Genomic DNA, 26,173 nt, shown 5'->3' on the forward strand with positions numbered 1-26,173 from the left:
CGAGTTTGTTCAGCTAGCCGGCGGGCCTTACAGATGACACCACAAAACAAAAACTAAGACCAGGTCCATACGTCAGTGCCATTGTTTATTGAGGATATTTTGCATTACACATCCCCAAAAAAAAGAAGAAGAAAAAAAAAAATAGAAAAACAGCAGGAAACTGTGGAGCCTAAGTCATGACGTAGCACAAAATGCTAATTTGCGGTCGCCTATCTTGACTTGGTTGTTTAATTTCAAACTTGATGTGCGGGTAGATACTTCAGAAACAAGAAGAAGAAAAAAAATGGTATACTAGATCTCTCTTTAATGCTGACAACTTGAGATAATTTAATAATAGAATTGCAGAATCAGGATTTGGGGATTTCAGGGCTGGGGGTCACCAGTTGGAGACATTCCCAAGGAATTGGAGACCTGGAGATTTGGGGAGTTTTCAAGGCTGGGGGAGAGGGATTTTAGCGCCACCAACTACTTCCTGGGTGGGGTCGGAGACTTCATGAATCGTGATGGAGTGGGCGATTTGACACTGGGCGTCGGGGATTTAGGACTAGGGGCAGGGGTGGGGGATTTTGCTAATGGTGTTGGAGACTTAACGCCTGGAGATTTGAGGGTCGGAGTGGGAGACTTTGGAGCTGGGGTGAGAGACTTTGGGGCTGGGGTGGGAGATTTGGGAGCTGGAGTAGGAGATTTTAGGCCTGGGGTTGGGGATTTGGGGGCTGGAGTGGGAGACTTGGGGGCTGGGGTTGGGGATTTGGGAGCCGGGGTTGAGGATTTGGGGGCCGGGGTTGGGGATTTGGGAGCCGGGGTTGAGGATTTGGGGGCCGGGGTCGGGGATTTGGGGGTGGAGGCGGGGGTGGGGCTCTTCATGGACATGGCTGGGGTCTGGGACTTAGACGGGGCGGGGGTGGGCGTCGTTGAGGCCGAGATGACGGCGGGCGTGGCCATCTTGGGTTGGCCCAGCTTCGACTCTGGGATCTGCTCTCCGTGGCGGTACACGCTGACGGTGATTTCCACAAACTCGCCGCCGTACTTGTTGCGCACGTTGATGCTATACTTGCCCGAGTCTTCGGGCGTCACCTGGTTGATGACTATACTGGAGAACTTTCCGCCGTCGAAAGTGATCTTGGTGTGCTCGTTGGAGACCACCTCCTGCTCATTCTTGAACCAGGTCACCTCAGGGGTGGGCTCGCCCCACACGGTGCAAGTCAGGCTCAGGGACTGGACGAGTGGAAGGACAAGTGGAATGTTTGTCAAAATGGCTAGACCACTACAAACCATAAAAATATATAATAAATATATTTATAATATATATAAAAAATATATATATAATAAATATGTATAATGACTATATAAATATATTTATATATAAAATATATATTGTTTCAGTTTGTTTACCGCCCTGCATGCTAAAATGAGGAGGGCGTGGCCGCTGTTTATGTCCTGCGGGTTCCAACACGGCTGACTTTGGAATGCAGCAGGGGAGCTGAAGCTCCACCCGAGGCCGACGTGCTAGCGTTTACGAGCGAGTGAACACAGTATTTTAGTCAGAGCCCAGTCTTGTCCAACGTACCTTATCCTCCATGATGGTGACCACGTCGGGCAGGCCGCCAAGCACTCGGCCGCGATCTGACGAGACAAACAAACGCATGAGTGGAATGCATTCACGTGGAATGACTGGACATCCCGGTCGGTCGAAATACTCACTTTTCTCCGCAAAGGCAGCAGCCCTGAAAAAACAGAAGGAGTTAAGTTTTCTCGGAAGAAGCAGCGAGAACACGAGGTCAATATTGACACAGATGAACGACTCACTTTAGTCTCAGGTACTCCGCGTAGGCGTCGGTGTACGCTGCCCGACGACAAAAGGACATTTCAACCTCAAAGCTTAAGTCATGTTGATAAATGGCACACTTCCTGCGTGCTTGAGACTTTTATTGTGTTATCCGAAACAATGACATCATCTGAGGTAGGCCATACCTTGTCCGGAAAGGTCAAAGGTCCTGGCGTGAGTCTTGACACCGTCGGAGATCTCGATGGTGTACAGCCCCTTCTCCTTGTCGGACGGGTCGCAGATCTGCATCCAGGCCATCTCGGCCGTGCCGCCGATTCTCATCTTCTCCGAGGAGGCGATCTTGCTCTCCCTGTAGAGTGTGATGTCACACGGGGTAACTGGCTTGCTAACTGAGCGTCATGATACTGTTTATTGTTTATTCATTTGATATTTTTCAAATTAATAATAATTAGATAATGAGAAATAGTTATAAATAATATAAATAAATAAATAATACAAATAAAATAAACAATATAAATTAGTATTATTAAATTGATTTAATATCATCAGATCTATTCTCTTCCTCTCTTTTGTTATTGTTTTTTTCGTGTCCGACCTTTATATTGTCTATCTGTTTATTTATGTACTTAACTGCTCGCAACTGAATTTCCCCCCGGGGATTAATAAAGTATCTCTCTCTCTCTCTCTCTCTCTCTCTCTCTCTCTCTCTCCCTCCCTCTCTCTCTCTAACATAACTGGAAAATAATGGACAACCATTTTGAAAATCGTTCAAGACAAAAACAAACCAAAAAAAAAAGACAAAAAGGGTACTTGTGTTTCCACACGGTCTTCATCTCTTCCGTGTAGTAGTTCATGTAGCATTGCAGACGAATGCCCTCCGGAGTACACTGAAGCACCAGCTCGGAGGCCGATTCGCCTGGAACACAAAATCCTTCATTATCTCTACGGCAGCAACGGAGACGCGTGCATACGTATCGACATTGCGGACCCACCGGCGATCCTAGCGAGGGCGTTGATGATGTCATCAAAGACTGCAAAGACAGAATGCAAAACATGAACAGGAACGAGAAGAATGTCCCAAGCAGGAACCGGACCAGTCGTACCTTGTCCGGAAATGTCATAGGTGGACGTGTCCTTTCCACGCTGGTCTCCAATCACAGCCTTGTAGACACCTTGATCCTTCCTGGAAAACTGAAACCAGCAAGAAAGCGGTCAATCCGTCCGTCCGTCCGTCCGTCAATCACCATGAGTGAGTTCCTCACCAGCGGGATGGGGATAGCGCAGGCTCCCGACATGACGTTGGGGGGGGTTTCCGGAACCATCTCCACGTCTTCTTTGTACCAGTGGAAGGTGGTCTCCTTCTTCACGTTGGCCACCTGCAAAGAGACGCAGGTGTTGACCGCGTTCGCAAGGCAACGCCACAAAGGCAGGCCACCTTGCCGGACCTTGCAGGCCAGCATCACTGTGCAGTCGTCCGTCACGGCGAAACCCAGAGACTCGGAGAAATGCGCACCTGAAAGTGAAGTAACAACGTGAAGAAGAAAGTGACGGACAAGCAAACCTCGTGAGTTTACCTTGCTTCCTGACGTACTCTCGCCTCTGGAACTCGGCTTCCTTCAGAGCAGCCAGGAAGACTGGACGGACACATGCTAACGTTAGCATCTGTGCTAGCACTACCACAGCGAGCGGGGTGCGGCTTGAGGTTTACCATCTCCGACCAGGACCAGGGAACTCTGCGTCTTGGCCTTGCCGTCGTGGATCTGGACCGTGTAGGTGCCCTCGCTCTCTCGGGTGAAATTGTCGACGATCATCTGGATGACGCCCGTGGACGCGTCGTGGCTTATCTTATGGCCCTGAGACAAATGCCGACAGACGTGCAAATTGAAAACGAAGACCCTGCACAGGAAGTCCGCCAACTTGGTATGAAGCGGCCATCCTTCAAAGACAAACACCTCCCACAGATTTGAAGATGCATAATTCATTCCATTACCTCCTTGCCGCTGGTCACCTCCTTGTCGTTGACGACGAACCTGTAGGTCACGGCGGGCGTGAGCTGGACGGCCTGGACCCAGAAGCGCACGGGGCCTTTTTCCAGGACCTCGTAGTTCAGGCCGTGCTTGAGCGGGACGACTGCACGGAGGAGACAAAGTTCAGGTTTCAACTGACTCCCAAAGAGAGGAAGGAGTCGGCGTCAAGCGTGACACTCACTGGGATTCCTGATGGCATGGCTCAGCTCCAGCATGGAGTTGAGTGCTGTGGGTGAAAGACATCCAATGTGAAGGCAAAGATTTGGGTCAGAGGATGACGGCCCGGCCTTGGCGGCGTACCATCCTCGGTGAGAGTGTGGCTGGCGGAAACACCGTCGGTGTCGGTGACCAGCACGGAGTAACGTCCCAGGTCGTCTTTGTCGGGGTTCAGGAAACTCAGTCGGGAACTAAAACGGACACCAATTCCAAGACTCACGACTCTGACTGGAGATGTTTCGGGGGCCGGCCATCTTACGTGCGTCCTTTGGTGGTGACGTTGACGCGAGGGCATTCCCCGATGGGCTTGTAGTTCTTGGACCACACGAAGGCGGAGGTCTGGCTGATGTCGCTGGCCTCCAGAGACAGGAAGATGTCGCCCGTTTCCTCATCCACGCCGGCCACGATCTCCTTGGTGCCTGGAGACGCCGGCGAGCAGCGTTGAGGAAGACCTGCTCGGCAGACCCGGTGAAGACTGAGGCGTTACCTGGGGGAGGTCTGGCGCAGACGGCCTCGGTCACCAAGGAAGCTCTCCCGATGCCGTGAGCGTTGACGGTGCGAACCCGGAACACGTACCACTCGCCCTCCTCCAGACCGCTTACCTGCAGGACAAAGGCCAGCTGGAAGCTCCGTCCAACAACAAGCGTCAGGTCTTCGGTCTCACCTGCATGTAGCGCTGGCTGATGGCGTTCTCGTTCAAGGCGACAAAATCGCACGAGCCCTTCTTGGCCATGTCCACAAAGTACCCGGAGACGGCGCTTGCCCCTGTGTAGACCGGAGCTTTCCAAACCAGGACCAGGGAATGACTACGGACCTCGCTGAAGGTCAGGTCATAAGCTGGACCTGCAACCAGATTTCTTTTCAGCATCTGAGCTCGAGTAACGTGACGGTGAGGCTTACCTGGCTGCTCCATGGTCCAAGCTTCACACTTCATCGGGAGACTGGGGGCCGAGGGCACGCCCACGCCTGCCACGTTGGCCGCTTGAACTTTGAACTCGTAGAAGGTTCCCTCCGTCAGATTATCCACCTAAAGAAAGGCAAGGCAAGTCGGTTGCCAAATATGTTGACGAGCTCCAAGCTATGGCCGATGGGCTCCACTCACCGTGCACATTCGGTCCACGATGGGACCCACGTTGACCTCCTTCCAGACCAGAGTTTCGACATCCCGCCGGTCCACGTAGTAGGCGCTGATCTTGGAGCCGCCGCAGCTCTTGGGGCTGCTCCAGGACACCGTCATGGAGGAGCCGTCGCAGTTCAGCAGGCTGATGCCGTAAGGGGCGCTGGGGGTGGCTGCCGGAAAGATTCGCGTCAATTCATTTCATTCCTTGCCCGTGTTTGTCCCTGACACAGCGTTGGCGGGTGAGTGGTGGGTGGGTGCATCAGTGTTGGATCAGAACCTCACAACTCTTTAAATGTGATTTGTGATGACTACAATAAATCACGTGGAGGAGGAGAATGGTGATGTGGTGCGTAAATCAAGGCGGGAGTGGTTCGGGGTCTAGAGGAGCGTAAGCGTTTCATACATACCATACTCAAACCCCCCACCTGGCAGAACAATGGCAGACAACATGAAAAACCCAAAAGACAAGCAAGCAAGCGCTCAAAAGTTTGCAAGCGGTGCTTACCCAGCGCCGGCTCCACTGCGATGGGTCCCGATTCCTGGGACTCTTCGCTCAGGCCGAAGACGTTGACGGCTTGCACCCGGAAGACGTAGGTCTCCCCTGGCGTTAGGCCGTGCACCACAAACCTGGAAAGATGAAATAACGTGAACAAGCAGCGAAGAGGGACTTTGTCGCATGAGCAGATATGCTGGACCTGTTGAGTTTGAAGGGTTTGTGGTTGCAGGCAAACCAGTCCTTGCTGCCCACCGCACGAGCGTCCATGTAGTATCCCATCAGGCCTTGCTGGCCGTGCTTGGGCGCGTCCCATTGGACGAAAACGGACGACTTGGTGTTCCGGGTGGCGACCGGTTGGCCGGGCGCGGACGCCACGCCTGTTTGTCGGGAGAAACGGACGGGAGCCGTTAGCCGTGAGCGACAGGGTGGCTAACCAAGGTGAAGGGTGCGCCATTCAAAAAAGATGTGAGTTAATCTTGTTGCCAACCACAACGACATCACTTTGCTTGCCTCTTGCTGGCCTTCGACCCGTTTTAAAAAAAAATGTAACCTTCCTTTCTTAATATCAAAAACTTTCTCTGGTTGCTCATCAAGTGTCGTCGCTCTAGAAATCTCAATTTGATCATGTTAACATGACTCGGGTCAAATTGATCCAGGTCATGTTTAAGTAACCGACTATCACAAACAACCAAAAAAAAATCATTGCTTCAACATCATTGTTAACCCCATTAGTGAGCATTTCATTCTTGACTTGAAACTCCTTATGGGTCATTTTGACCCGCATGTGAGGAAGCTTAATGTGCTCAGAGGTGAAACAAAGTGTAGCAAGTCAAAGTGTTCTTACGTACCCACAGGCAGCACGCATCCTGCAACACAGCGTTTATATGGTCACCGACAGGACGGGACTTGGACCACGTGACACCCGCGCTTTCCCTTACCGTCCCGCTCGGCCTTCCTCACGGGCCGCGAGGGCTCCGAGACCCGGCCGACGCCGTACGCGTTGAACGCAAACACCCGAAAGTGGTAAGCGCCGTCGTCGGGCAAATGGAAGACGGCCATACGGGGCGAGCGAAGCTCCACGCCCGCGTCCACGCGATGCCACGCCCCGCCGGGCTCGCCGTCAGCAGACAAACACTGAGATGACACACTTGGTTCTTTTGCACCCCGAACGCTACCACCCGAACACACAAGTGCGCGGACACACCTTCTCCACCACGTAGGAGAGCGGCGCCGGTCCACGCCGACTGGGCGGCGTCCAGCTGAGCACCACGTGCGTTTGGTGAACCTCCGACGCGTGAACGTCGCTGGGCGGGCCAGGAAGGCTCTCCTGGCCTAAGCATGTTAGGGTTTAAGATTTCAAGTGCGCTTTAAGGTTGTTTTACGTGGTTTCAGACGGGTTTAGTTTGATGCAAGGTGTTGCATTCTGGTAGCAAAGTCTAAGGTTCTTTCAAGGTGGCTTTACGTTTGGGTCCAGTGGCTTTCAAATCAGGTTATTTCTAGGTGGGTGGCTTTAAAAGCAGCTATCAGGTTTTTGAATGCTCAGGTTGCTTCAGTGGACACACAGTGAGGAGCTACCAGAATCCTGGTGTACCTTCCCGCTCATGATTCCTGGTGACAACATGGTACTTTCCCTGCGTCTTAATCACTACGGAAAAAAAAGCACGAGTCATCGCCTGGATTTCCTTTCGCCGCATTTACCTTCAGCGCTACCTTCCAGCTTGGCGCTCTCGGCGGCGTCCAGGGCCGTGACTCTGTCGGAGGGTCGGGAGGCCCTGCTGATGCCGGCGCTGTTCACGGCTCGCACCCGGAAGCGGTACGAGTGGCCCTCCTTCAGCCCGTGGACCGGGTACTTGCACACCTTCACCGGGGCGTCGTTGCACTGCACCCAAGAGTCGCTGCCCACCTCACACCTGAAGAAAAAAAAAGAAAGAAATTAGCATCACATGCTAATTGCTACATAAGGGGTCGGCAAACTTTTGCATTCAAAGATCAACTTGGTTTCAATAACAACAATAATAGTTCATGCTCATATTTCATGATTTGTAATTAAGATATTTTTGTATTTGATGTCAACATGTTCTTTTTAATAGTTCCAATTGAATTCTTTCAAATTCATTCATTCCCACCTGTCCACAAAGTAGCCGACGATGGCCGCCTCGTTGACGGTGTTGGGCGGTTTCCAGGCGACCAGGATGTAGTCCGAGTTGATGTCGTAAGCCTTGACGCTCATGGGGGCTCCGGGGGCGCCGGCTACCGGCACGGCGGCGTCTGGGAAACCAGGAGCAAAGCAAATCGTTTGAGCAAATGCTAACATGCTAGCACGCTAGGGGGCGCTACCTGACACAAAGAGGTAGGCGCAGTGCTCGGAGGTGCCGTCTTTGGTGTAGACGCGGATGGTGTACAGGCCCTCGTCGTCCTTAGCCAGTTGGGGCAGAACCAGGCGGGCCACGCTGCCCGTCACCGACATGTCCACCAGGGGGCCGGGTTGCAAAAGTTTTTCTGGAAGAGAAGAAGAATGGTCAGCTTCAAGCCGGAATCATTCGCGATGATTGCGGGACTCACCGTCTCGGTACCACTCGACGAAGGGGGGCAGGTTGGGGAGGTCGGGGACCACCACCAGGGTGCACAGCAGACTGGCCGACTCGCCCTCCGTGCCGAAGGTGACCGGGAAACAATGCACCAGGCTCACCTCCAGCTTGCTGAAGTGGCTTCCGCTCAGACGGGGGACTACAATTTGGGAAGAAACAGTCAATTGCTCGCATCTGGATTCCATATCATCAATTCATGTCTGCTCTTACTTAGACCGATCTGGCTGGCCCATGCGCCTCCACTTGCGCCTGCACACACACACAAAGGTAGTCATCACACCGCCCAGTCAAGACGATTGATTAGGTGGACCTACTCCTGACGGCGACGGCGGCCGCGCTGGTGGCGGTGCCGTGGGGGTTGGTGGCCACGGCGCTGTAATCCGCACTGTCGCTCACTGCACACCTGAAAAACGATGTTCAAAAACTGTAACAATGACAATCATACAAAATGGTCCAATCATGGTCAACATGGGGTCATGAATAATTGCGCAATATTTTGGGATGAGACTGTGGGATTAAGTTGTGTTTTTAATCAAAAGACCAAAGTGGACTAAACAGAGAGCACTGCTGCATGCGTGCGAGACTTTGCAGGGTGTCTGAAGGACAAGCAGGCTTGAAAAAAAAAAGCAAGGCAAGAATTTGAGGCTCCAATGACGCAAAGGTCAGCAGAGCTGTAAACAGCTGAAGAGTCTCCAAAGATATCAGGAGGGGCCGCCCCCACCTCCACGACAGCGTTGAAACATTTCACCCCAACGCCCAAAATGTCCCCTCGCACAAAGAAGCTCGGCTTGATTGCAGGCAGCCATTATTTATGACGCCAAATATTTTTCTCGACGGGACAGACTTTTCTTCAAGCGCTGTGTCTTGCCATCCCTGAAATGTGCGCGAGTCGATTATTGATCAGAGACACACAGGGTGAGGTAGGGGGGCCGGCGCCGAGCTTTGAAATTCTATCGGAAGGAATTTCCACATCATGTCGAGTACGAGTGCGCGGAGAGGCGTTGGTGCTGTCGTACCTGCTAATGATCAAACTGTGGACTCCATACTTGCTCTCAATCTTGTACTTTCCGGGAGTACTCAGAGGGTCCACCGGGACGCCTCCTTTGTACCTGCGCACGAGCGTGACCTTTGACCTCTGGGTATAACTCGATGTGGAAGACGGCGGTAGGGGCTGTACCATTTCACGACGGGCATGGGGGTTCCCAGCACGGTGCAGAAGAGTTTGACGGACATCTTCTCCCACACGGTGTGAGGCCGCAGAGCCACGATGAAATCGGGCATGCGGGGGATTTCCTCCAGCAAATCCACTCTCCTGTACATCTTCTCTTTCACCTGATGATGCACATGGTTCGAGGAACAAGATCTTGGCGGACAGAAGCGGAGCGCGCTTGCCTCTTTCTCGATGGCCAGACTATCCACTTGAGCCTTGGTGGAGATCCTCATTCTGTGGAGTTCCTCCTGGATGGCAGCCAAGCCCTTTTCCACTTTTTTGCTGACTCGCAGGTACTCCTCCGTCTCTCCTGTCTCCTCGCTGGTCCTATTGAATTTGGATCAAATGTGATGGAGGACAAAGCGGCCACGCGTCATCCTCACCTGTGCCGGAACACCGGGATGGTGTACGCTTGTTCCGCCATCGCCTCCGTGGCCTGCACCTGCCTCGCCGACTTGGAACTTGACTTCTGGCTGAAAGGGGGGAAAATAAAAAGTCAGCCGGCGTCATTTTGTCTCGCAATTTGTTGCCGTGGAAACCTCACGCCTTAGAATTGAAAGAAGAGCAAGGACATTTGCACTTGACATTTGGTGCTCAAGCTGCTGGTGGCCACAAGTAGGTCATGCACCCTGTGACACGGGGTCGGGGGGGGGGCAGAACAACACCAGCATTGCCACATTTTCCCAAGTGCATTGGAAAAAACAGAAGGAAGCGGCTAAGCGTCAGCACTGTGGAGTCATTCTTCAAACGACGCCAAGCTAGCCAAGCGTCTTTGGGTTTTTGAAAAGCGCGATACAAATTTAATGAATTATTATTATGCTACGGAGGCGCGTAGAGAAAGCTCAGCATGAAGGCCGAGAAGGAAAAATGATTTCCACCCCGCGCCAACAGAACGCAGCCAAGCAGCGAGAGGCAGCCTCCGTCTCGGCGTGGGTACCTTTGCTGAGAGACCACGATGCGCTTGGTGCTGTACTGATAAGCCAGATCGCTTTTCACTTGGCTGTGGCGCTTGCGCTTGTACCAGGGAATGACTGTGGACGCCATGACGGGAACGCTAGAAAAGGAGCCTTGACCAAGAAGGGGGGAAAGCATCATCACCACATCACCAATAATAATTTTCTCTGTCTGGCTCTGAACAGAAGGAAAATACTAGACAAGAAAAAACAAAAGCACCATTTTTTTTTCTTCAGTGAGCAACAAAATGAGCAATCACTTTGTGCTGCTGTCCAAAAAGCAACCAAAAATCAGCCAGTCGCAGATGCTGAAGTCAGAAAACTCCCCAAAAAGCAAGATATGTAAAATTCTTTGACTGATGTGAACTTTTATTTGAAACAGTTTCACATTGGATCCTCGTTCGCACAAGAGCTGCAAAACAATTCTGTATACGATGTAACATGCATGCCGGGCCAGTAGGCGGCGACATCACTCTTGCAAACATATTTGAATCACCACTACAGTCGAAATCCAACGCTTTGCCCAACGAGGCACAAATGTCAAATATGCTATTTTGCTTCCGATTCACAACTTTTTTTAAAAACAAAAATTCTGCCCCCAAAAGGCCATTTTGCCTTCCGGTCCATAAAACATTCTCAAGTCCAAACCTGACAGAAGGCTTCACTGAAATTTGGTCGAAATATCACTCATGAGAAGAGCCACAAAATCACAAGGACAAACTCAGCGGCCTTTGAAATGTTTGGCCCGACAACCTCAAGGCGCTCAGCTATGAATAGCTCACAGCTGTCAGCCGTGATTGGATAAGTACGTCTTAGCAAAAAAATGTTGGCTTTCTGGATTTTTATTGTCAGCAACAAGGATGAACTAAAATGACTAAGCTCATTTACTTATCTTTATATTGATGACTTTTGTGAGTACAATCAGCACATGACATTCAATTCATATTTTCATTTTCCTATACACAGCTCTGTTGTTACGGGTCGATTTGACCCAAAGCTACTTTAGCCGTATGAAATGATATGCTGGTGGTTTAAATTTCTGGGCTCAAATTAACTCAGAGGATTAGAAATGTTAGTACTTTGAGATAAGGGTTTTGGAGGGGTCAATTTGACCCGAGGCTGTGTAAAGTCTAAATATATTTAGGCCCATTTAGAAAGTCAAAAATGTGAGAAGATTCTTCTTTCCCTCTTCGTCTTCAGCTGTCTAAAATGAACAATCGACATGGACGGGCCACTTGGGCAGTCGCCAAGTGACTAGTCAACTTCTATTTGTCATCCTTTTGCGGGCGGGCTGCTAAAAGCGCAATGTCAACAAGAGGGTTAGTGGACAATTCCAAGCGGAGACAAAAGCGGGAACTTACCCCCGAGAGATTAAATGAGCGCAAAGCAACGGCGGCGTTGGCGGACGTGGATCAGGAGGCACTTTGCTGGTGGGAAGAAAAACATTGGCCACATTCGCCCCTCGCAGGCCGGGGGCATGCCGATCACCTTCCACCCCATGTATGGACGCGCCGGCGACTATATATAGCTAGTACCTACAAATTTTGCTTTCTCTCTATCCATCAGACCAGCTTCTGATCATCTGCATCATCTACTAACTCATCCACTCATTCATTACTTTCCCCCCATTATTAGTTTTATTATTGTTTATATGAATTATTCTCATATTTTTGCTTTCCGGTAATTGGCCCTTTACTATTCTTCATTGGTAAACGATTCAATTTAGCAGTTAATTGGCATTTAGGTTGATTGACTTACAAATTTACAGATCATTTATTTGCGAGAAGGTGGCAAAAGCCCGACGAAACCTTTTTAGGATGGGGGCAGGGGTCGCCTATCCTCCTTGGCTGCACACTTGCGGACAGCAGTCAGTTATTTTTAAACTCCTGAGACGCACGCACGCACGCACACGCCTCATGTCTTACTGTACAAGTCACAGACGATCTTTCCGTTTGTGAATACTGCGCATGCGCAGGATCCTCCTCCCCACGCTTCCCTGCTGTTTTTAGGAAACGCCGTCTCAATATATGACATGAATCAATCAGGCCATAAAATAAGTTATTTTCACGAACTATACAGATAAACATACATGTCCAAAAGAAATTTGGTGAACAATGCATCACTTCTAATTTCCTTCTCAGTGCAGACCGAAACAAAAACGATTCACCAAGAATAACTCGCGTTTTGTTTTGTTGTTCAACCAATGTCCTCCTCTTCTCAAAGACGTCAAAAACTGGCTTTCTTTTGCGAGAACTTTCATCATCACGACATTCAGCCACTTTCACTCAGAAGTCAAGCAGGGAACGCTACAACTAAACAAGTGTCCAAAATTAGCGGTGTTTTCATCACAAATACGCGCATGCGCAGTGCTTGGCGTAGGGGCGTGAGCGAGCATAGATAAAGAAATAAAACACGGAAAATAAATTGACAAGTTAACTGACCAATGTTGCCATTATTTACTAAACGTCCGTCAGTGTGATGTGGGGAGAATAACTCGATTAACTGACGCCACTAAAAAAACATGAACAAATCTCCATTTGTTTTTATTGACACATTCGCACAACCTCTTTTTAGAAAGGTCAAAATAAATATGAATTTTTTTTCAAAAGTGTCACTTGGTTTATTGACAACAACAAACTCTCAGACTTTTAAAAACTGTCCAAAGTTCTCAGCAAAAATGAGAATAACAAAAAAATTCCATAAAAACGAATTGACAGCGGCTAAGTTCACTGGAGCCCCGCCGCCAGGATGCTTCCGACTAGCGTGCGATCCTTCAGAGCGTTTTCAACCGCCTTCTCGTCGAGCTTCAGGAACACCTGAAGAAAATGGATGAAACGTTACACATCGTAACAGGGTGTCTTGAAATTGAAGAGGCCAAACGCTCGAGTCGCCGTTACCTTGGTGAGTCGAGCTTCTTTGGCCTTCTTGAGAGCGAAGACACCGCGACTCTCCAGCAGCGAGCAAAGCGACAAACACTCCGACTGGCTGATCCCGCCCACCTGGCGTCGAGCGGCTAGTCGGCTGTGGACCTCGTGGAGCTGCGAGGGTGTGACAAGAAAAGGTCAGCGCGCTAAGCTCGGCAAAACGTTGGCTTGCACCGCGACGTTACCTTGCCGAGCGGGACCTCCTTGCTCTTGCCGGCCCGCACCAACATCAGCAGGCAGCACACCAGAAGTTTCTGCTGCAGCGGGAAACTTTCGTCGGTGCACGATGCCATGCGGTCGCCGTACACCTCGGACAGGACCCGCGCCACCTGGGGAACGCCGGCCGACACGCTCGACGAGTCTGAAATCACACGCGTGACCTCGGCGTGAAAACCAAATCGACGACTTGAACAGAATCAACCCCAAGACAAACTGACGACATCGTCACGACGGCAGCGGCGGAGGCTCGGACCTGCGGCAGCACGCTGATCCGCCTTCTTCCTGTGTTCGGACTCGACGATCTCGACCGCCCGCCTGCCAACACACCGTCCATGGAATCAAGCAATAATATCAAACGATCGCTCATTCGCCAGCGCGTCCACCAAGACGAACCTGCAGATGTCCAACGCCTTCCTGGCGTCTCCCGACACCGACGAGACTTTACGGGCACAAAACTGAACCGCTGCTGCATCCAACACGCCCTCCGTGCATGCCTGATGACAATAAAATACAGACATGATATACTGGACACACACAACACAGCCCTGAGCGTATCGCGTGGGTACCTGCGCGAGTCGGTCTTGCACGATGGCGCTGAGCTGTTCTCGGCTGTACGGCGGGAAATTGAGCAGCAGGGGGCGACAGCCAGGCCTAGCCTGAAGGCGGGGTAGGATGCGGTCCGTTAGGTCCAAGGCGTTGGCGATTCCTACATCACATAAGGGTCATTTTAGTAAGTGGATCTGGATCGGGCCTGGACATCCTGACGAGCAGATGACGATTATCTTACCGACAAGACAGAGTCTGGATTTGGGCAGGTGTGGCCACTCGAAAATGGTGTACAGGACGTCTTGGCTTTTGCTGTCCAGCTGGTCCAACTCGTCCAGAACCAACAAGCTGAACAACAAGGAACTATGTTGAAGTGGTTTTGTTGAAACCAAAATCCAGTATCAGTTGTCATCTCGATGCCACCAAAACTATGTTGACGGAAGTTGTGAAGTTTCATTTGAACAAAAGTAGTGCTTTGCTACACCACCTATAGGCAATTTAGAAGCATGTGGTGTCAATTGGTCAGGGATTTTGTGTACTCACACAGCCGGTCCAGGTCCGGTCAGGTGTTTCTGCAGACCTTTGGGGCCGGCAGACACGCTCAGCTTGTTTGCCAAAAGTGGGAAAATGGCGTGCGAGCTGCGCAGGTTCATGCAGTTCACCAGCAACGTCTGCACCTCCGACAACTCCTCCTAAACAACAAAAAGAGATAAAAAAAAAATGCTTTCATTGACCTCTCGGTACAAAACTATAACTGGAAAAGGATTTTGAAAATCACCTCCTCATATTTGTGGATTTTATTTATTTTTCTTTGGTTGGAGCTTTACCTTCATGTCGCGCAGGACCCAGTTGAGACAGGCCGTCTTCCCTGTCCCGGGCGCTCCGGAGACGTAAAGGCTGCCGGGTAGCCGCCGCACGGCCGTCTTGTCCAGGAAGCTCCGGATGGAGGCGCACTCCGCTTCTCGGGAGAGGAGGCGCTCGGGCGCCGCCGTGTGCAGCGCCTGCTTCACGCTCGCCAGGCCCTGCTCTGCAATGAAAATATAATAAAGAGTTTTTATTTCAATCACATTTACAAATGCAGAACACTTCTCGTCACTTAAAAAAAATAGCAGAAGTCCTTTGTGATGACATTTTGCTTGGAGTAGACGTTTGGAATTTAGGTAACTGCATTATATTAGTTTACCACTAGATGGCACTAAACACAATGGGATTTAATTTGGACAGGGCATCCGTAAATATAAAAATCTTAGAATGTGAGATTTGTAAAGTTCAGCAAAATGAACCAACAAGTTTTCCGCACGTTCGCGATCCAACAAAGCACAAAACAAATACTTACTTTCAGCGAAGAGCCGACACGCCTCAGCCGCCGCCGCTTTCTTGTCAGGGCTCGGCCTCGCCGGGCTACCGGAGACCAACTCCAGGCGCCTCGGCGTCGAGGCCGCGACGGGAGAGGACGGCGTCGGCTTGCGTTGACCCGGGACGGTGGCGTTTTCGTCGAAGATTAAACGTCGCTGAGAAGACTGCGACACCCGCGTGGACGCTTTGCTCTGCTTGGGAGGCGACGCCAGCAGGGCGGTGTCCACGTTGACAGCATTGTCATCACCTTAAATGAAAATCGGACAAAAGAAATTCACATTCAATTAGGGTTGCTACGGTGAACCAATTTAAAGCATTTTAACATCTGTGCTTATCTTAGTGAGCAAAGACTCACTTGTGCGTTTCCGCGGGCTAAGGGGAAGCCTCACCGGGGTGCCCGGTGAGACAGAAAGCTGGGTCGGCGGGGCGTGAATGGCATCCGGTCGTCGGGGCGACAGCGCGGCGGGCGTCGTCTTCTTCCCATGGGCTTTGGTGGGCTCAGGCGGGTTTGTTTTGGACTTGGGCAGCACCCTGGCGGATTTGCGTCTGGGGAAGGACAGGGTGGGCTGAGCGTGAGCCTGCGAGCGAGTGCTCGGCATCTCCAAACCTAGAACAGAAATAAAAACACACTCGTGAGTGAGCATAGACATGTTTGGTTATTCATGAAGCGTTTGACCTCATTTAGAATGAAATATTGGGGGGAGAAAAAAAATTGCAGTCTTAAGCAAATGCGCAAATTTAAAGATGTGTAGCAATGCAATCTAAGTTTTTTTTAAACATGTGGCGAGACAAACACATCTCTGAACGAGCGTTGCCAACCTTTGTGGCAGCGCGGGAGGTAAAAGTTATTTGTTTTGGGGCGCTAAACTAAAGATCGGATTAGTAGCGCCGAGGAAAAACGAAATATTTCACGTAAGAACACGCCAAAACGCAATTTGATCAAATAATCATCATAAAGTGTCGATCCAATGCAAATAATTGAGGCGACTTGGATCGTTTAAAGGGCAAACATAATCATCAATAGCCGCTTACTTCCGTATTTGACAAATACGCACCCATAATATGCTATATCGGTACGACTTAAAGTGTTTGTAAACTCACCTTTTTGTGAGGGTCGTTTTAGAAAAAGTTGCGTGTTGTCGTTTTTGGGTCGTGCTGCTACTGCTCTTTTCTTCTTTGCTCTCGAACGCAGCAAACTTCAGCGCCAAATATTGACCGCCTTCGCAGCCGCTTCCGGCCGACTTGCCGCTCTCTGATTGGTCCAACCCTTTCCGGCTCAATGCTCATTGGCCGCGCCCCAAAGACACAGGATGTTACGTTTCAGGGACCATTTGAGGCGAGGCGGGAAATTCGACAGCTGTTGGTTTTGCCGGGAAAAGATGTTAAAACACTAACATACACTTAACGGGGGAGGGAGAAGTGTTACACATTCTGCGACTTTCAGTTTAATTTCATGCATCGTGCCATGTTATGATTGACACGTTCGCCAAATTTCATGCTGATTGAAGAAATTGGCGTCAGGGGCTGATATTAAGACCCCATCTATTTTAACAAGGATTCGAAGGAAAAAAAAAAACGTCACTCCCTGAGTCCCCTTTTCCCCAACAGGAATACTTTTATTCAAAACGTTTTCATGTGATAAAAACATGGCTGATTAACAAGAAAAAAAACCGTGAGGCGGCAAATGTGACACCAGAGTGACCCTGAAGATGATCATAATGAAGATGATGACGTCATCTGTGCACGCTGCTCCTCGTTAGAACTTTCCTATATTACACTCTTTGTACAGCACAAAAATAGATCAATGGTAACTAGGATTAATGTATTCTATGGTGTAAATATACATTTGCAAATAGATTCCAATATTGTTTTAAATAAAAATAAATTTAGCACAGGTACCGTTATGGGACACAACGCGTGTAAGGCAACTGACGAGCAGCAGGGGGCGCCCCATCTGGAAGTGTTTTTTCATCTTGTGGATTCACAGCTGAATCGGTTTTTATTTTTTTCCTTTTAAGCTTAATGATCATTAAAAGTGACACAAAGACGCTCCGTCCTCTACATTCTCTCTGGCACTTTAGTGTTTCTTTTTTATTTGCTTTGTTAGCTGCTAGCAACTACGACCTGTACAAATTCTTGCATAGTAAAAGCAGCTGTGGGTCGCTTCCTGGCTGATGGACGCCGGCAACCCCCACCCCAGCCCCCCCCCCCCCCTCTTTTTCTTGAAACTATCCCTTTACGGTCAACTGGCAAAAAGCGGCCCAGTGAACGCAGGTTTTCCAAAAGTGAGACACTGGCTCTGAAGTTCTAAGTTATGACCAATGTCCCGGTGCCGCAAGTGCAAAAATGGGCATCATGCGTCTCTGGTGGCCAATGTGCAACATAAAAATTGTAGTAGAAATCCCCCCCACCCCCTCTTCCAAATGTTAACAAGCGCAGAAGACGGAGGGGATAGAAAGAAGGGGCTCAAAACAGGAATCAACACGTTTCCCCCAAAAGACTTGACACCCTTCGGAATGTGAAACTCAACGAGCAGATGAGGCATCCAACAATTGACTTTTCAGACTGTCATCATTTAAGCCCCACCCGCCTTTGGCACATGGATGCAGTCGTTCCAAGCGCAGCCTGGAGCGACGAAGAAAATCAAGCAGCAGAAAAAAAAAAAAGAAGAAAGGAAGGAGAGAGCCCACATTCATGCATGATCATGCTTGTGTGTGTGTCCCACAAGATCAATGCTGGCACCCGACAAAAGAAAGAAAGAAAAAAAAAAAGAAGTGTATCAAAAGAGGGAATGTGCAGTTGTGGACGCTTGTGAAGACTTTTTCTTTTTTGGTCCTCAAAGGTTAAAGAAACACAAACATCAAAGTCTCATGAGGTTTCTTCTCTTCTCGTCTAGTCCACATGGCTGGTGCTGTGTGTGTGTTTGTGTATGCGTGTGTGTGTGTGTGTGTGTGAACCTCCTCATTCCCCACAACACCAGACCGCACCAGACCAGACCAGACGCTTGGCTGCTGGTTTCAGGTGTTGAGCTTTAAGGTGCGTGCGTTCACCTTCCCACTGGTGGAGCAGGGGGGGCTCCTCGCAAAATGCCTGGGGAAGAAAGAAGTGGAAAGTAAATAAATCACACTGATGGACACACAACATACAAAAAAAAAAAAAAAAAAAAGAATCTGGACGACTGAGTGCGCCCACAACAACGGGACTGGCTCGGCCCGGCTTACCCTTGCCACTCTTACTGGGGTAGACCTTGTTGAAATGGCGATACTCCTCCGGAGGTGGAAGGTCCTCCATGGGGTGGAAGTTGAACTTGGATTCAAAATCGTCTAGAGCAGGAAGAGAAAGGAACCTCGTCAGCTCGTTGTACGCCGCTAAGCGAGGCTAGCGTGAAGGACTCACCCATGATGAACTTGGAGGGGGTAGAGCTGGTAGAGTGTCCGTTGCGAATGGGCGGTGGCGGCGGTGGGGCTCCGGCGGGGGTGCGGGAGGGCAAGGAGGACGGGGGCGGAGGTTTGGGCCCCCGGCCCGCCGACTCCGTCGGGGTTGAGCTGTGGCCGCGGTACGGCGGGGGCGGCGGAGGGGCGTCGCGGTTGCCGTTGCGGGCGTTGGAAAGGGGCGCCTGAGGGGCTGGGTGGGGGCACATGGCACATCATGAGGTGGGGGCAACACTAACTCAAGAATCAATAAAACATATTGTTTGGAAATGATAGATTTAGACGTATACTAGAAAATTTAGAGGCAGACAGACATAATGGATATGCAATTAATAATTATGATCTGAGACGGTCAAAGTATGTTTGTGTGCGCAAGTCAGGGAAAGGTTGGAGGGAAATGGCGACGGCGAGTGCGGTGACGAGGAATGCAGAGGAACCAGGACGCATCATGGCTATTTGTCGCAGGAGGAGTCTACGACTGATCTAGCGAACAAATGAGCCAAGTCGGGGTTGTTGGAGAGTCAAAGTTGAAAGAGTAAAAAAAAAAAAACAACAACAACCCAGTGACGACGTGAAACAGCCTGGCCCCACTCTCCCCGCTCTGCACAACCAAAACAACACGGCGACCCGTTCAAACTTGCAGGCAACATTCCAGCACGATTCAAAGGCAAACTCGGGTCTTGTCCACACGTGTTATCAAATGTTTCACGTCTTCCATGTCGGAAAATGTTCAACTGAAGCTGTTCCCCCGAACCTTTTCACTTTGTTACAGCTCCAGCTGTTGTGAAATGCGATGAAGCAATGTGAGGGTACGCGAAATGACGTGTTCAGTGTTTTCACATGTGTTACCTGCTCTGCGCCCCGGCGGCTCCCTGGCGGGGGGCGGAGGTCGGCTGACCTGCGGGGAAGCTGACAAGGATGGCGGCGGGGGCGGGGCGTGGTTTCGCCCCTGCACCGTGTGCTTCTTGCTCAGAGAGTTGTGCCTCTGCGGCAGCTCCGGGGCGCCGCCCCCGTCCGTCTGGGCCGGCCCGTTGGAGAGCGGCGTGTGCATCCTGTAGGGCGGCGGTGGTGGCGGCGCGGAGGAGCCGCCGGTGGGGGGCCGGCTGGAAGACAGGGCGTTTTTGAGCACGTTGGAAGGAGCGGGACCTCGGTTGGGCGTGGGCGGCAAGGGCTTCTGGGCCGAGGACGCCGACACTTTCAGGTTGGGCGCGGGCGGGGCGTTGCTGCGGCCACCCCGGTTGAAGGGGGGCGGAGGTGGCGGGGCCGATGTGCTGTGCTTCATGCCGCCGCCTGAAGAGCCTCCGCCAGTGTTGGGGGGGCGGGTGATGTCGGGCAGAGAAGGCCGGTGAGAGCGCTGCTGCTCCGGCGGTGACGGCGATGACGAGCGGCCCGATGGAGGGCGGGGCGCCGAGGGCCGTGACCCCGGCGGTCTCAGGGCGGACCTGCCCACCGAGCCGCCGCTTGAACCGTCTGAGGGCGGCAAACCACAAAAATCAAAATCAGGAAACAAACATGTCAAGTCAATGTACATTTACCAAATTCATTTAAGGCTGAATAGAAAAAAAGCACACAATAATGACATTGTTATTTTGTTTTTACCTCCAGCTGGTCGCAGCTTTGGCAAGCCTCCTTGGAAGAGGCCCCCCATCCCCATTGGACCTCCTCCTCCTCCTCCTCCTCCTCCACCAGATTCTGCAAAAAGACAAAATCGATAAGGACTATTGAGCCGCTGCTCTGGCTACAACAGATAAACAAGCCACGGGATAGTTTGGCCAATTTTGGTGTGTTAAATGTGAAATTCTACAAAAAGCTCAAGCGATTGACATCGTATTGGGCTGAATGAGTTGAGAAAGATCCGCTTCTAGTCACTGCCGCTCACTCTCGATGATGGGGCCGCTGCGGTCGTTGACCACGCCCACTTTCTTCAGCCTGGCCCCCTTGTGGATGTCCGACAGCAGGGCCCCTCTGCCTTTAGTTTCGGACGAGCTCAGCTTGGGAGGAGAGGTGTTGGCCTGCCCGGGAGGGGGAACGTCACGGGTTAAAACGACTTGGACGGGGCCGGGCCGACCAAGAGTTCGCTCACCTGATGGAAGGTGGGGGGAGGCGGGGGTCCCGGAGGGGGCGGAGGGGGAATAGGCATCCTGTCCCTCGATTGGCACTTTCTTCTAGGACTTTTTCTTTAAGGACACCGACTCAGTGCCGGTGATATGCACCCACTCCTAAAAAAGAAAATAATAAAAAGAAATGACACACACGGCTTGAACAATTAATTAATACTGAGGACTCAGTTTGAGGCCCACAAATGAGTTTCTCCTGCTGGGCAATCCAGTGCTGCAACATGTGACACGAGCGAGCGAGCGAGCGTACGCACGCACTAACTGACTCAAGTCTCCGCATCTCCCCGAACAGGTTTTTTTCTTATTGTTGTTGCTCGCCGTGGAATCCAGCCCAGCGAGCCGGCAAACACGCGGTGACGTGAAAGTGAGAGGAAAATGTCTATTTTAAAGAACCAACACAAATACTACAGTATCTACTCGGGCCTGACCGATATGGAATTTTTTATTTTAGGCCAGTGCCAATTTTAATATTTAAAATAAAAATGAGGAAGAAAACTGTTAGAACATGTGAGAGTATATTTGTTAAGACCTTGGTCACTTAAATGAAACCATACATCAAGCTGTATTTCTTCATCGGTTAACTCACGATGTTGACACAAGCCAAGCAGACGGGTAGTCGCCCCCTGCAGGCCAGCCGAGAGAAGGCTGGGATCCGACACACACGGAAGTTGTTCTTTTGACACGTTCAACCAACCAACCAGGCGCCCTTTGCAACTAAACGTGTCCCCCATGGTATCATTGAAGATAAAAAAAATACAAAACAACACGGCCAAAGGTCGGCGGTGAACGAATTTCGGAGCTATTTTACGGGCAATATGGAAGGCCCGAGTGGTGCCAAGGTGTCACTAGTACACAAGAAGCAATTGTTTCATAATAAACGCGTTAAACTCTACAGAAGTTGCACGACCAAGCTCGCTTCAAGTTAGCTGTTAAAAAAAATATTTTAAAATGAAAAGTTAAGTTAGCCTCAGGTTTACTTACCCAAACTCGACAAGGAAGCGATAAGGCGGCGTCGCCAAAAACAACATGGGTTGGGGGGGATTGTCTTTGTGGCAAATCCTTCTTTAGGTACTTGGCGGAGAGCAAAATTGAAGTGAGAGGCCACTGGGCAAGGAGGAAAAACACCAGCACCAGCAAGCAGGTTAGCCGGCTAGCGACACCCCTCTAAGCTTCGCGCTCCACGTCCAGAGGCGGTTAGCCCGAGGGGCTAATCGTCCGAAGTCGTCTATGAGTGCAGTTAGCAGGTTAGCTCCGAAGCTAACGTGCTAAAGTGTAGCTAACTGCTTAGCATGTAGCTGTTTACGTTCAGTTGTCAGCGGCCAGTAGCGACAAGTTTGGGCGACGACTCGTCGTGTTCCTCCTTTTCGGAGGCGGCGATGGATCCAAACGTTGCGGGGTGACAGTTTGTCTTTAATTTTAGGCGCACCGTCGAGGCCTTTGCGGAGCCATCCTGTTTTGCTGGTTGGGCTCCTGCGCTTTCTTTCTCCAGCAGCAGACTTCTTCTAAGCAAGCCCGGAAGCGAAGCGAAGAGAACCCAAGCAAGCCAGCTACACAAAATGGAGGGAGGCAGCTTGGCTGGTGGTGCGTTCATGCGCCGCGGAAACTGGAGTCTCTGTCACTGCGAGTGGATGTCTGGCTCCCAGATAGATGGAAACACTGAAAAAACAGTCTGATAGATTAAATTAAAAAGCTATAGACAATGGTTGCACACAGTAAAGTGATTCACCAACATGAATATGATTTAATACTTCGCCGCAGTTACGGTGAATCGTGATATGTATAAAATGTGTGTAGTATAAAATTTCAGTAGTATAAATGCACATTCACAGAAGTTTGTCGACGCATGCGCAGTTTCAACCAATTTATGGATCATAATCCTATTCTACCTACAAAGTATCCAAAGGCCTGCCAAGTTCCACTAAAAGCGCAAAACGTATAAATAAATAATATTTGGATGACATAGTGTATATGAGAATGTATTGTTTAAATAACCAACTTAATTCACTGATCCATTGAGAACACAGTCAAAGTCGTCGCTCCTCGTCAATCTTCATGTGGAGAACATCTCTGGTCGACGCACTTCCGGCAAAAATGGCGCTGATGATGGCGACCTTACGGAGGACATGGCGCGTGTTAAAATCAGCATCCTCCGTCCTTCCCCCTGACGCTGCCCGCTCACAGAGCTCCGTTAGTAGCCACTTAGTTCCCGTGACCTCGTTGTCCAGACCTCCATGGCCGGAGACGAAGCTGGTGCCCGAGGAGGAGCAGCGGCGGCAGCACGCTGTCCTGACGAGCACCGTCAACCGGCTGATCGAACAAGACGACTTCGGCCGCCTCTTCGCCGTCGTGCACTTCGCCGGCCGTCAGTGGAAGGTGTTGTGGACAAAAATATGATGTGACATGTTGGTTCAGTTTAGACAAAATCAGTGCTTTGGGGCTATCTTGTGGCATCTTGGTGCCCGAGAACCATGTTGAGTTTCATTAAGACAAACGTTACTGCCATCTCAAGTTGTGCCTAAGTGACGCCGTTCGCTTATCCGTCCCACAGGTGACGGACGAGGACCTGATCCTACTGGAGAGCCACGTGGAGGCGGAGTGCGGCGATCGATTGTTTCTGGAAAAGGTGCTGCTGGTGGGGGCGCGTGACTTCACACTGGTGGGTCGGCCGCTGCTGGCCAAGGAGCTGGTACGCGTGGAGGCCACCGTGCTGGAGAAGACGCAGTCGTGGCCCAAAGTGCACATGCGCTTCTGGAAGCGCCACCGCTTCCAGCGCAAGAGAATCATCGTGCAACCCCAGACCGTGCTCAGGATCAACCGCGTGAGGCTGGCCCCGGCGCTCACGTGACCGCCGGCCTGACAAACTGTGTGACAATTCGGCACGCTACCGGAATGGTGTCGGGCAAAACTGTGGACAATTGAGTACAATGCACCCAACCTGCCCACCAATAACATGTATTTGTTGTACTTGTGTGTACAAATGTCATGCAGGAGGTGGAGGCGGTAGTGGAAAACTTTCAGTCATCCAACATGGTAGCCGCCCACCTGTTCCGAAAATAGCTCAGCTTTGATGGGACATTGTGATTTCCTTGGAACAATGATCTAATAATTGATTGTTGGCAATATATCATTAAAAAAACAAATTTTAATGAAAGCTTTCTTGTAAACACTTCATCTTTGTATAGTAAATCATCATACTAAGCATTTTCTTTCTTTACTGAACAAAAGGTCCTTCCGAAAAGGGCCCAAGTGAGCTCGGGGGGACGCGAAGGCACCAGGGCGCTAACGTGCTAAGTGCTAACCCAATCGTGCTCAAAGGTGGCTGTGCTAAAACCTGATTGTGACTGACTTCACGCTTTCATAGGTGGCGTTCCCTTTCCACTTGCGCATCATAGCAGACTTTTTTTCCTCCACATCTGAATCTGCTTGTTTTCCAATTGTGTCTTGTGTGTGTGTGTGTATCATGTTGTGTATTTTTGTTTTTCACAGGTGTATTTTGTATCATTCATTCCGCGTGGCGTGGCCATCGCTGCCCGTCAGTGGCCCGCTTGGGCGAGACAAGCAGCCGGTTTTAAAAGAGGATTTCCAGAATGATTTCCAAAAGTCTGATGAGATTGGTCCAGAACATGGAGTCCTCGTCAAAGTCCGGGCCGTCGACATCGTCCGCCTCCGTTTTGTGGGAGTCCTCAGCTGTGGAGCCTGTGGCGAAGGGGTCCATCGGGGCGGCGGGATCGCGGTAGACCCTCATCTCAAAGTCGCTGCGTTGGTGCGACGGGTGCCCGTAGATGGCGACCCCCACCGGCCGGGCGAATTCAGCAGGTACGACCACGGCGTCGCGGCCGCAGGTGACCGACTGCAGCTTGTAGGCGTCGAAGCTGGGCCTCAGCGTGGAGTCCGATACATATAGGTCGGCGTCGCCCGTCACGCTCAGCATATGCAGGATGATGGCGCCGTCGTGGTTGAGCCGCAGGTAGCTGTAGTTGCCCGCGCCCACCTGGCCCCGCACCACGTGCAGCAGGACCCATTCGTCGGGGACACCAGCCGCCACATCCTCCGGCCTGCACGGCGGGCAGCGTAGCAGCAGGAAGATAACGATGGCGGCGGCGGCAGCAGCGACGCGGGAAGGTGTCATTGCAGCGGACACATGTGGCCGACAAATGGCAGCTGTCGGTCGGCGGTGACGTCACTAGCTGGACGCCGCGTTGGCCACATCTGCGCAATCACATCACGTCGTAAGTAAAACTCACGACTCAATGCTTTTGTCTGTTACTTTGACAACCAGATTTTTTTGTAGACTTCTTTGGGTTTGTCAAAAATGGGTGAATAGTTTTTGCTATAATCCGTGAAGAGGGGGCCGACTGTTAATTCTGCTGAAATTTTACACACGTATCTACTTAGCTGTTGTCCATAAACAGGTGCTAAGTCATAACTTTTTAACATGATACTTTTATGATTGGCATTATTTCAAAAGACCGTTTTATTATCGAACACAGAGCGGCAACAAGTGCCACGCTGACGCTCAGCTTTGTTTGCAACCCAAGGACGCTTTGTACAACTTTAGCCATGTTCACACAAGCAACATTTCAAAGTCGAATGCACACTTGGAAGACGAGTTTTGTTTGTGTCGCCAAAAATGGACTTGTTCGGCTTCGTTAGCTATTTAGCGGCTAGTCGCGATGAGTTCACGCTCCGCTCAGGTCTCGAGTGAAAACGACCACAAAACGCGACCAAAGCTAAGTCTACGTAAACGAGGATAAAGAAGAAAGACACGTCAATCATTAATGACATTTTAACACGCTTCTGTGGTCACTTACGCGGCTGACAGTTGCTCCCCATTTTCCTTATCTACTGTAAAGCTCAACAACCTGCTCAGCGAAGTTGCTCTTCTTCGCCGCCTCACCGGTCACCACAGCGACTGCAAATACTCAATGGCGCCCTCAACAGGAAGAGACGTGAACTACCACTAAATTGACTGCTTTTAACGGGGATTTTTAATTCATATTGCCAGTAATTTATCGACATTAAATTGCCAATTACAGTTATTGATATAAAACAAGACACGAGTGTATATTATTGCTAGCAACTATCATGGACATTTAGTTTTTTTAATTTTGCAACCCTGCTAGGCAATGTAAATTTGACTGCAATTGATTTGTGTGAAAGTGGCTCCCAAAATGACGTTTTAAT

At 50.6% G+C, this 26,173-nt stretch overlaps 6 protein-coding genes across 7 annotated transcripts; 1 reads left to right on the plus strand and 5 right to left on the minus strand.

Moving 5' to 3' along the window:
• Positions 1–68: 68 nt before the first annotated feature.
• On the minus strand, positions 69–11,905 carry LOC119138720 (M-protein, striated muscle-like). The gene is made up of 34 exons (XM_037279329.1): positions 11,758–11,905; positions 10,381–10,510; positions 9,827–9,916; positions 9,626–9,770; positions 9,411–9,565; positions 9,250–9,342; positions 8,548–8,636; positions 8,444–8,482; positions 8,208–8,372; positions 7,983–8,144; positions 7,772–7,913; positions 7,344–7,555; positions 5,845–6,022; positions 5,655–5,776; positions 5,132–5,319; positions 4,930–5,056; positions 4,694–4,872; positions 4,517–4,631; positions 4,289–4,448; positions 4,114–4,220; positions 3,995–4,039; positions 3,777–3,916; positions 3,495–3,639; positions 3,361–3,420; positions 3,232–3,299; positions 3,049–3,162; positions 2,890–2,977; positions 2,779–2,817; positions 2,597–2,702; positions 1,972–2,135; positions 1,807–1,843; positions 1,702–1,724; positions 1,568–1,623; positions 69–1,215 (listed from the first exon to the last, which is right to left on the minus strand). Exons 2-34 carry the CDS (start codon positions 10,485–10,487, stop codon positions 466–468), a joined length of 4,410 nt encoding a protein of 1,469 aa, XP_037135224.1. The 5' UTR covers positions 10,488–10,510; positions 11,758–11,905; the 3' UTR covers positions 69–465.
• Positions 6,045–7,292, minus strand: myom2a (myomesin 2a). 2 transcript variants are annotated; one of them, XR_005097367.1, is made up of 3 exons: positions 7,237–7,292; positions 6,850–6,977; positions 6,045–6,779 (listed from the first exon to the last, which is right to left on the minus strand). XR_005097367.1 is itself a non-coding variant. In XM_037246047.1 (2 exons), exons 1-2 carry the CDS (start codon positions 7,264–7,266, stop codon positions 6,534–6,536), a joined length of 474 nt encoding a protein of 157 aa, XP_037101942.1. In that variant the 5' UTR covers positions 7,267–7,286; the 3' UTR covers positions 6,045–6,533. The 2 variants fall into 2 exon arrangements, 1 of the variants encoding a protein (XP_037101942.1); XM_037246047.1 differs by having other exon boundaries at positions 6,045–6,977; positions 7,237–7,286.
• Positions 11,906–12,963: 1,058 nt separating the features above from the next.
• Positions 12,964–16,714, minus strand: cdc6 (cell division cycle 6 homolog (S. cerevisiae)). Its single transcript, XM_037259960.1, has 12 exons — positions 16,543–16,714; positions 15,797–16,048; positions 15,422–15,688; positions 14,913–15,112; positions 14,629–14,777; positions 14,327–14,433; positions 14,106–14,245; positions 13,933–14,033; positions 13,793–13,854; positions 13,506–13,681; positions 13,294–13,434; positions 12,964–13,212 (listed from the first exon to the last, which is right to left on the minus strand). Exons 2-12 carry the CDS (start codon positions 16,038–16,040, stop codon positions 13,123–13,125), a joined length of 1,677 nt encoding a protein of 558 aa, XP_037115855.1. The 5' UTR covers positions 16,041–16,048; positions 16,543–16,714; the 3' UTR covers positions 12,964–13,122.
• A 317-nt stretch (positions 16,715–17,031) lies between these two features.
• On the minus strand, positions 17,032–22,578 carry wipf2a (WAS/WASL interacting protein family, member 2a). Its single transcript, XM_037250256.1, has 8 exons — positions 21,971–22,578; positions 20,956–21,091; positions 20,752–20,884; positions 20,472–20,564; positions 19,722–20,342; positions 18,838–19,065; positions 18,663–18,764; positions 17,032–18,531 (listed from the first exon to the last, which is right to left on the minus strand). The coding sequence occupies exons 2-8, from the start codon at positions 21,010–21,012 to the stop codon at positions 18,488–18,490; spliced, it is 1,278 nt and encodes a 425-aa protein (XP_037106151.1). The 5' UTR covers positions 21,013–21,091; positions 21,971–22,578; the 3' UTR covers positions 17,032–18,487.
• Positions 22,579–23,036: 458 nt separating this feature from the next.
• mrpl21 (mitochondrial ribosomal protein L21) lies at positions 23,037–24,135 on the plus strand. Its single transcript, XM_037250369.1, has 2 exons — positions 23,037–23,362; positions 23,538–24,135. Exons 1-2 carry the CDS (start codon positions 23,042–23,044, stop codon positions 23,832–23,834), a joined length of 618 nt encoding a protein of 205 aa, XP_037106264.1. The 5' UTR covers positions 23,037–23,041; the 3' UTR covers positions 23,835–24,135.
• A 40-nt stretch (positions 24,136–24,175) lies between these two features.
• On the minus strand, positions 24,176–25,901 carry c1h6orf120 (chromosome 1 C6orf120 homolog). Its single transcript, XM_037250496.1, has 2 exons — positions 25,801–25,901; positions 24,176–25,198 (listed from the first exon to the last, which is right to left on the minus strand). Exon 2 carries the CDS (start codon positions 25,116–25,118, stop codon positions 24,558–24,560), a length of 561 nt encoding a protein of 186 aa, XP_037106391.1. The 5' UTR covers positions 25,119–25,198; positions 25,801–25,901; the 3' UTR covers positions 24,176–24,557.
• Positions 25,902–26,173: the final 272 nt, after the last annotated feature.

Source organism: Syngnathus acus, chromosome 1, assembly GCF_901709675.1.
Source record: "Syngnathus acus chromosome 1, fSynAcu1.2, whole genome shotgun sequence".
Classification (NCBI taxonomy): domain Eukaryota; kingdom Metazoa; phylum Chordata; class Actinopteri; order Syngnathiformes; family Syngnathidae; genus Syngnathus; species Syngnathus acus.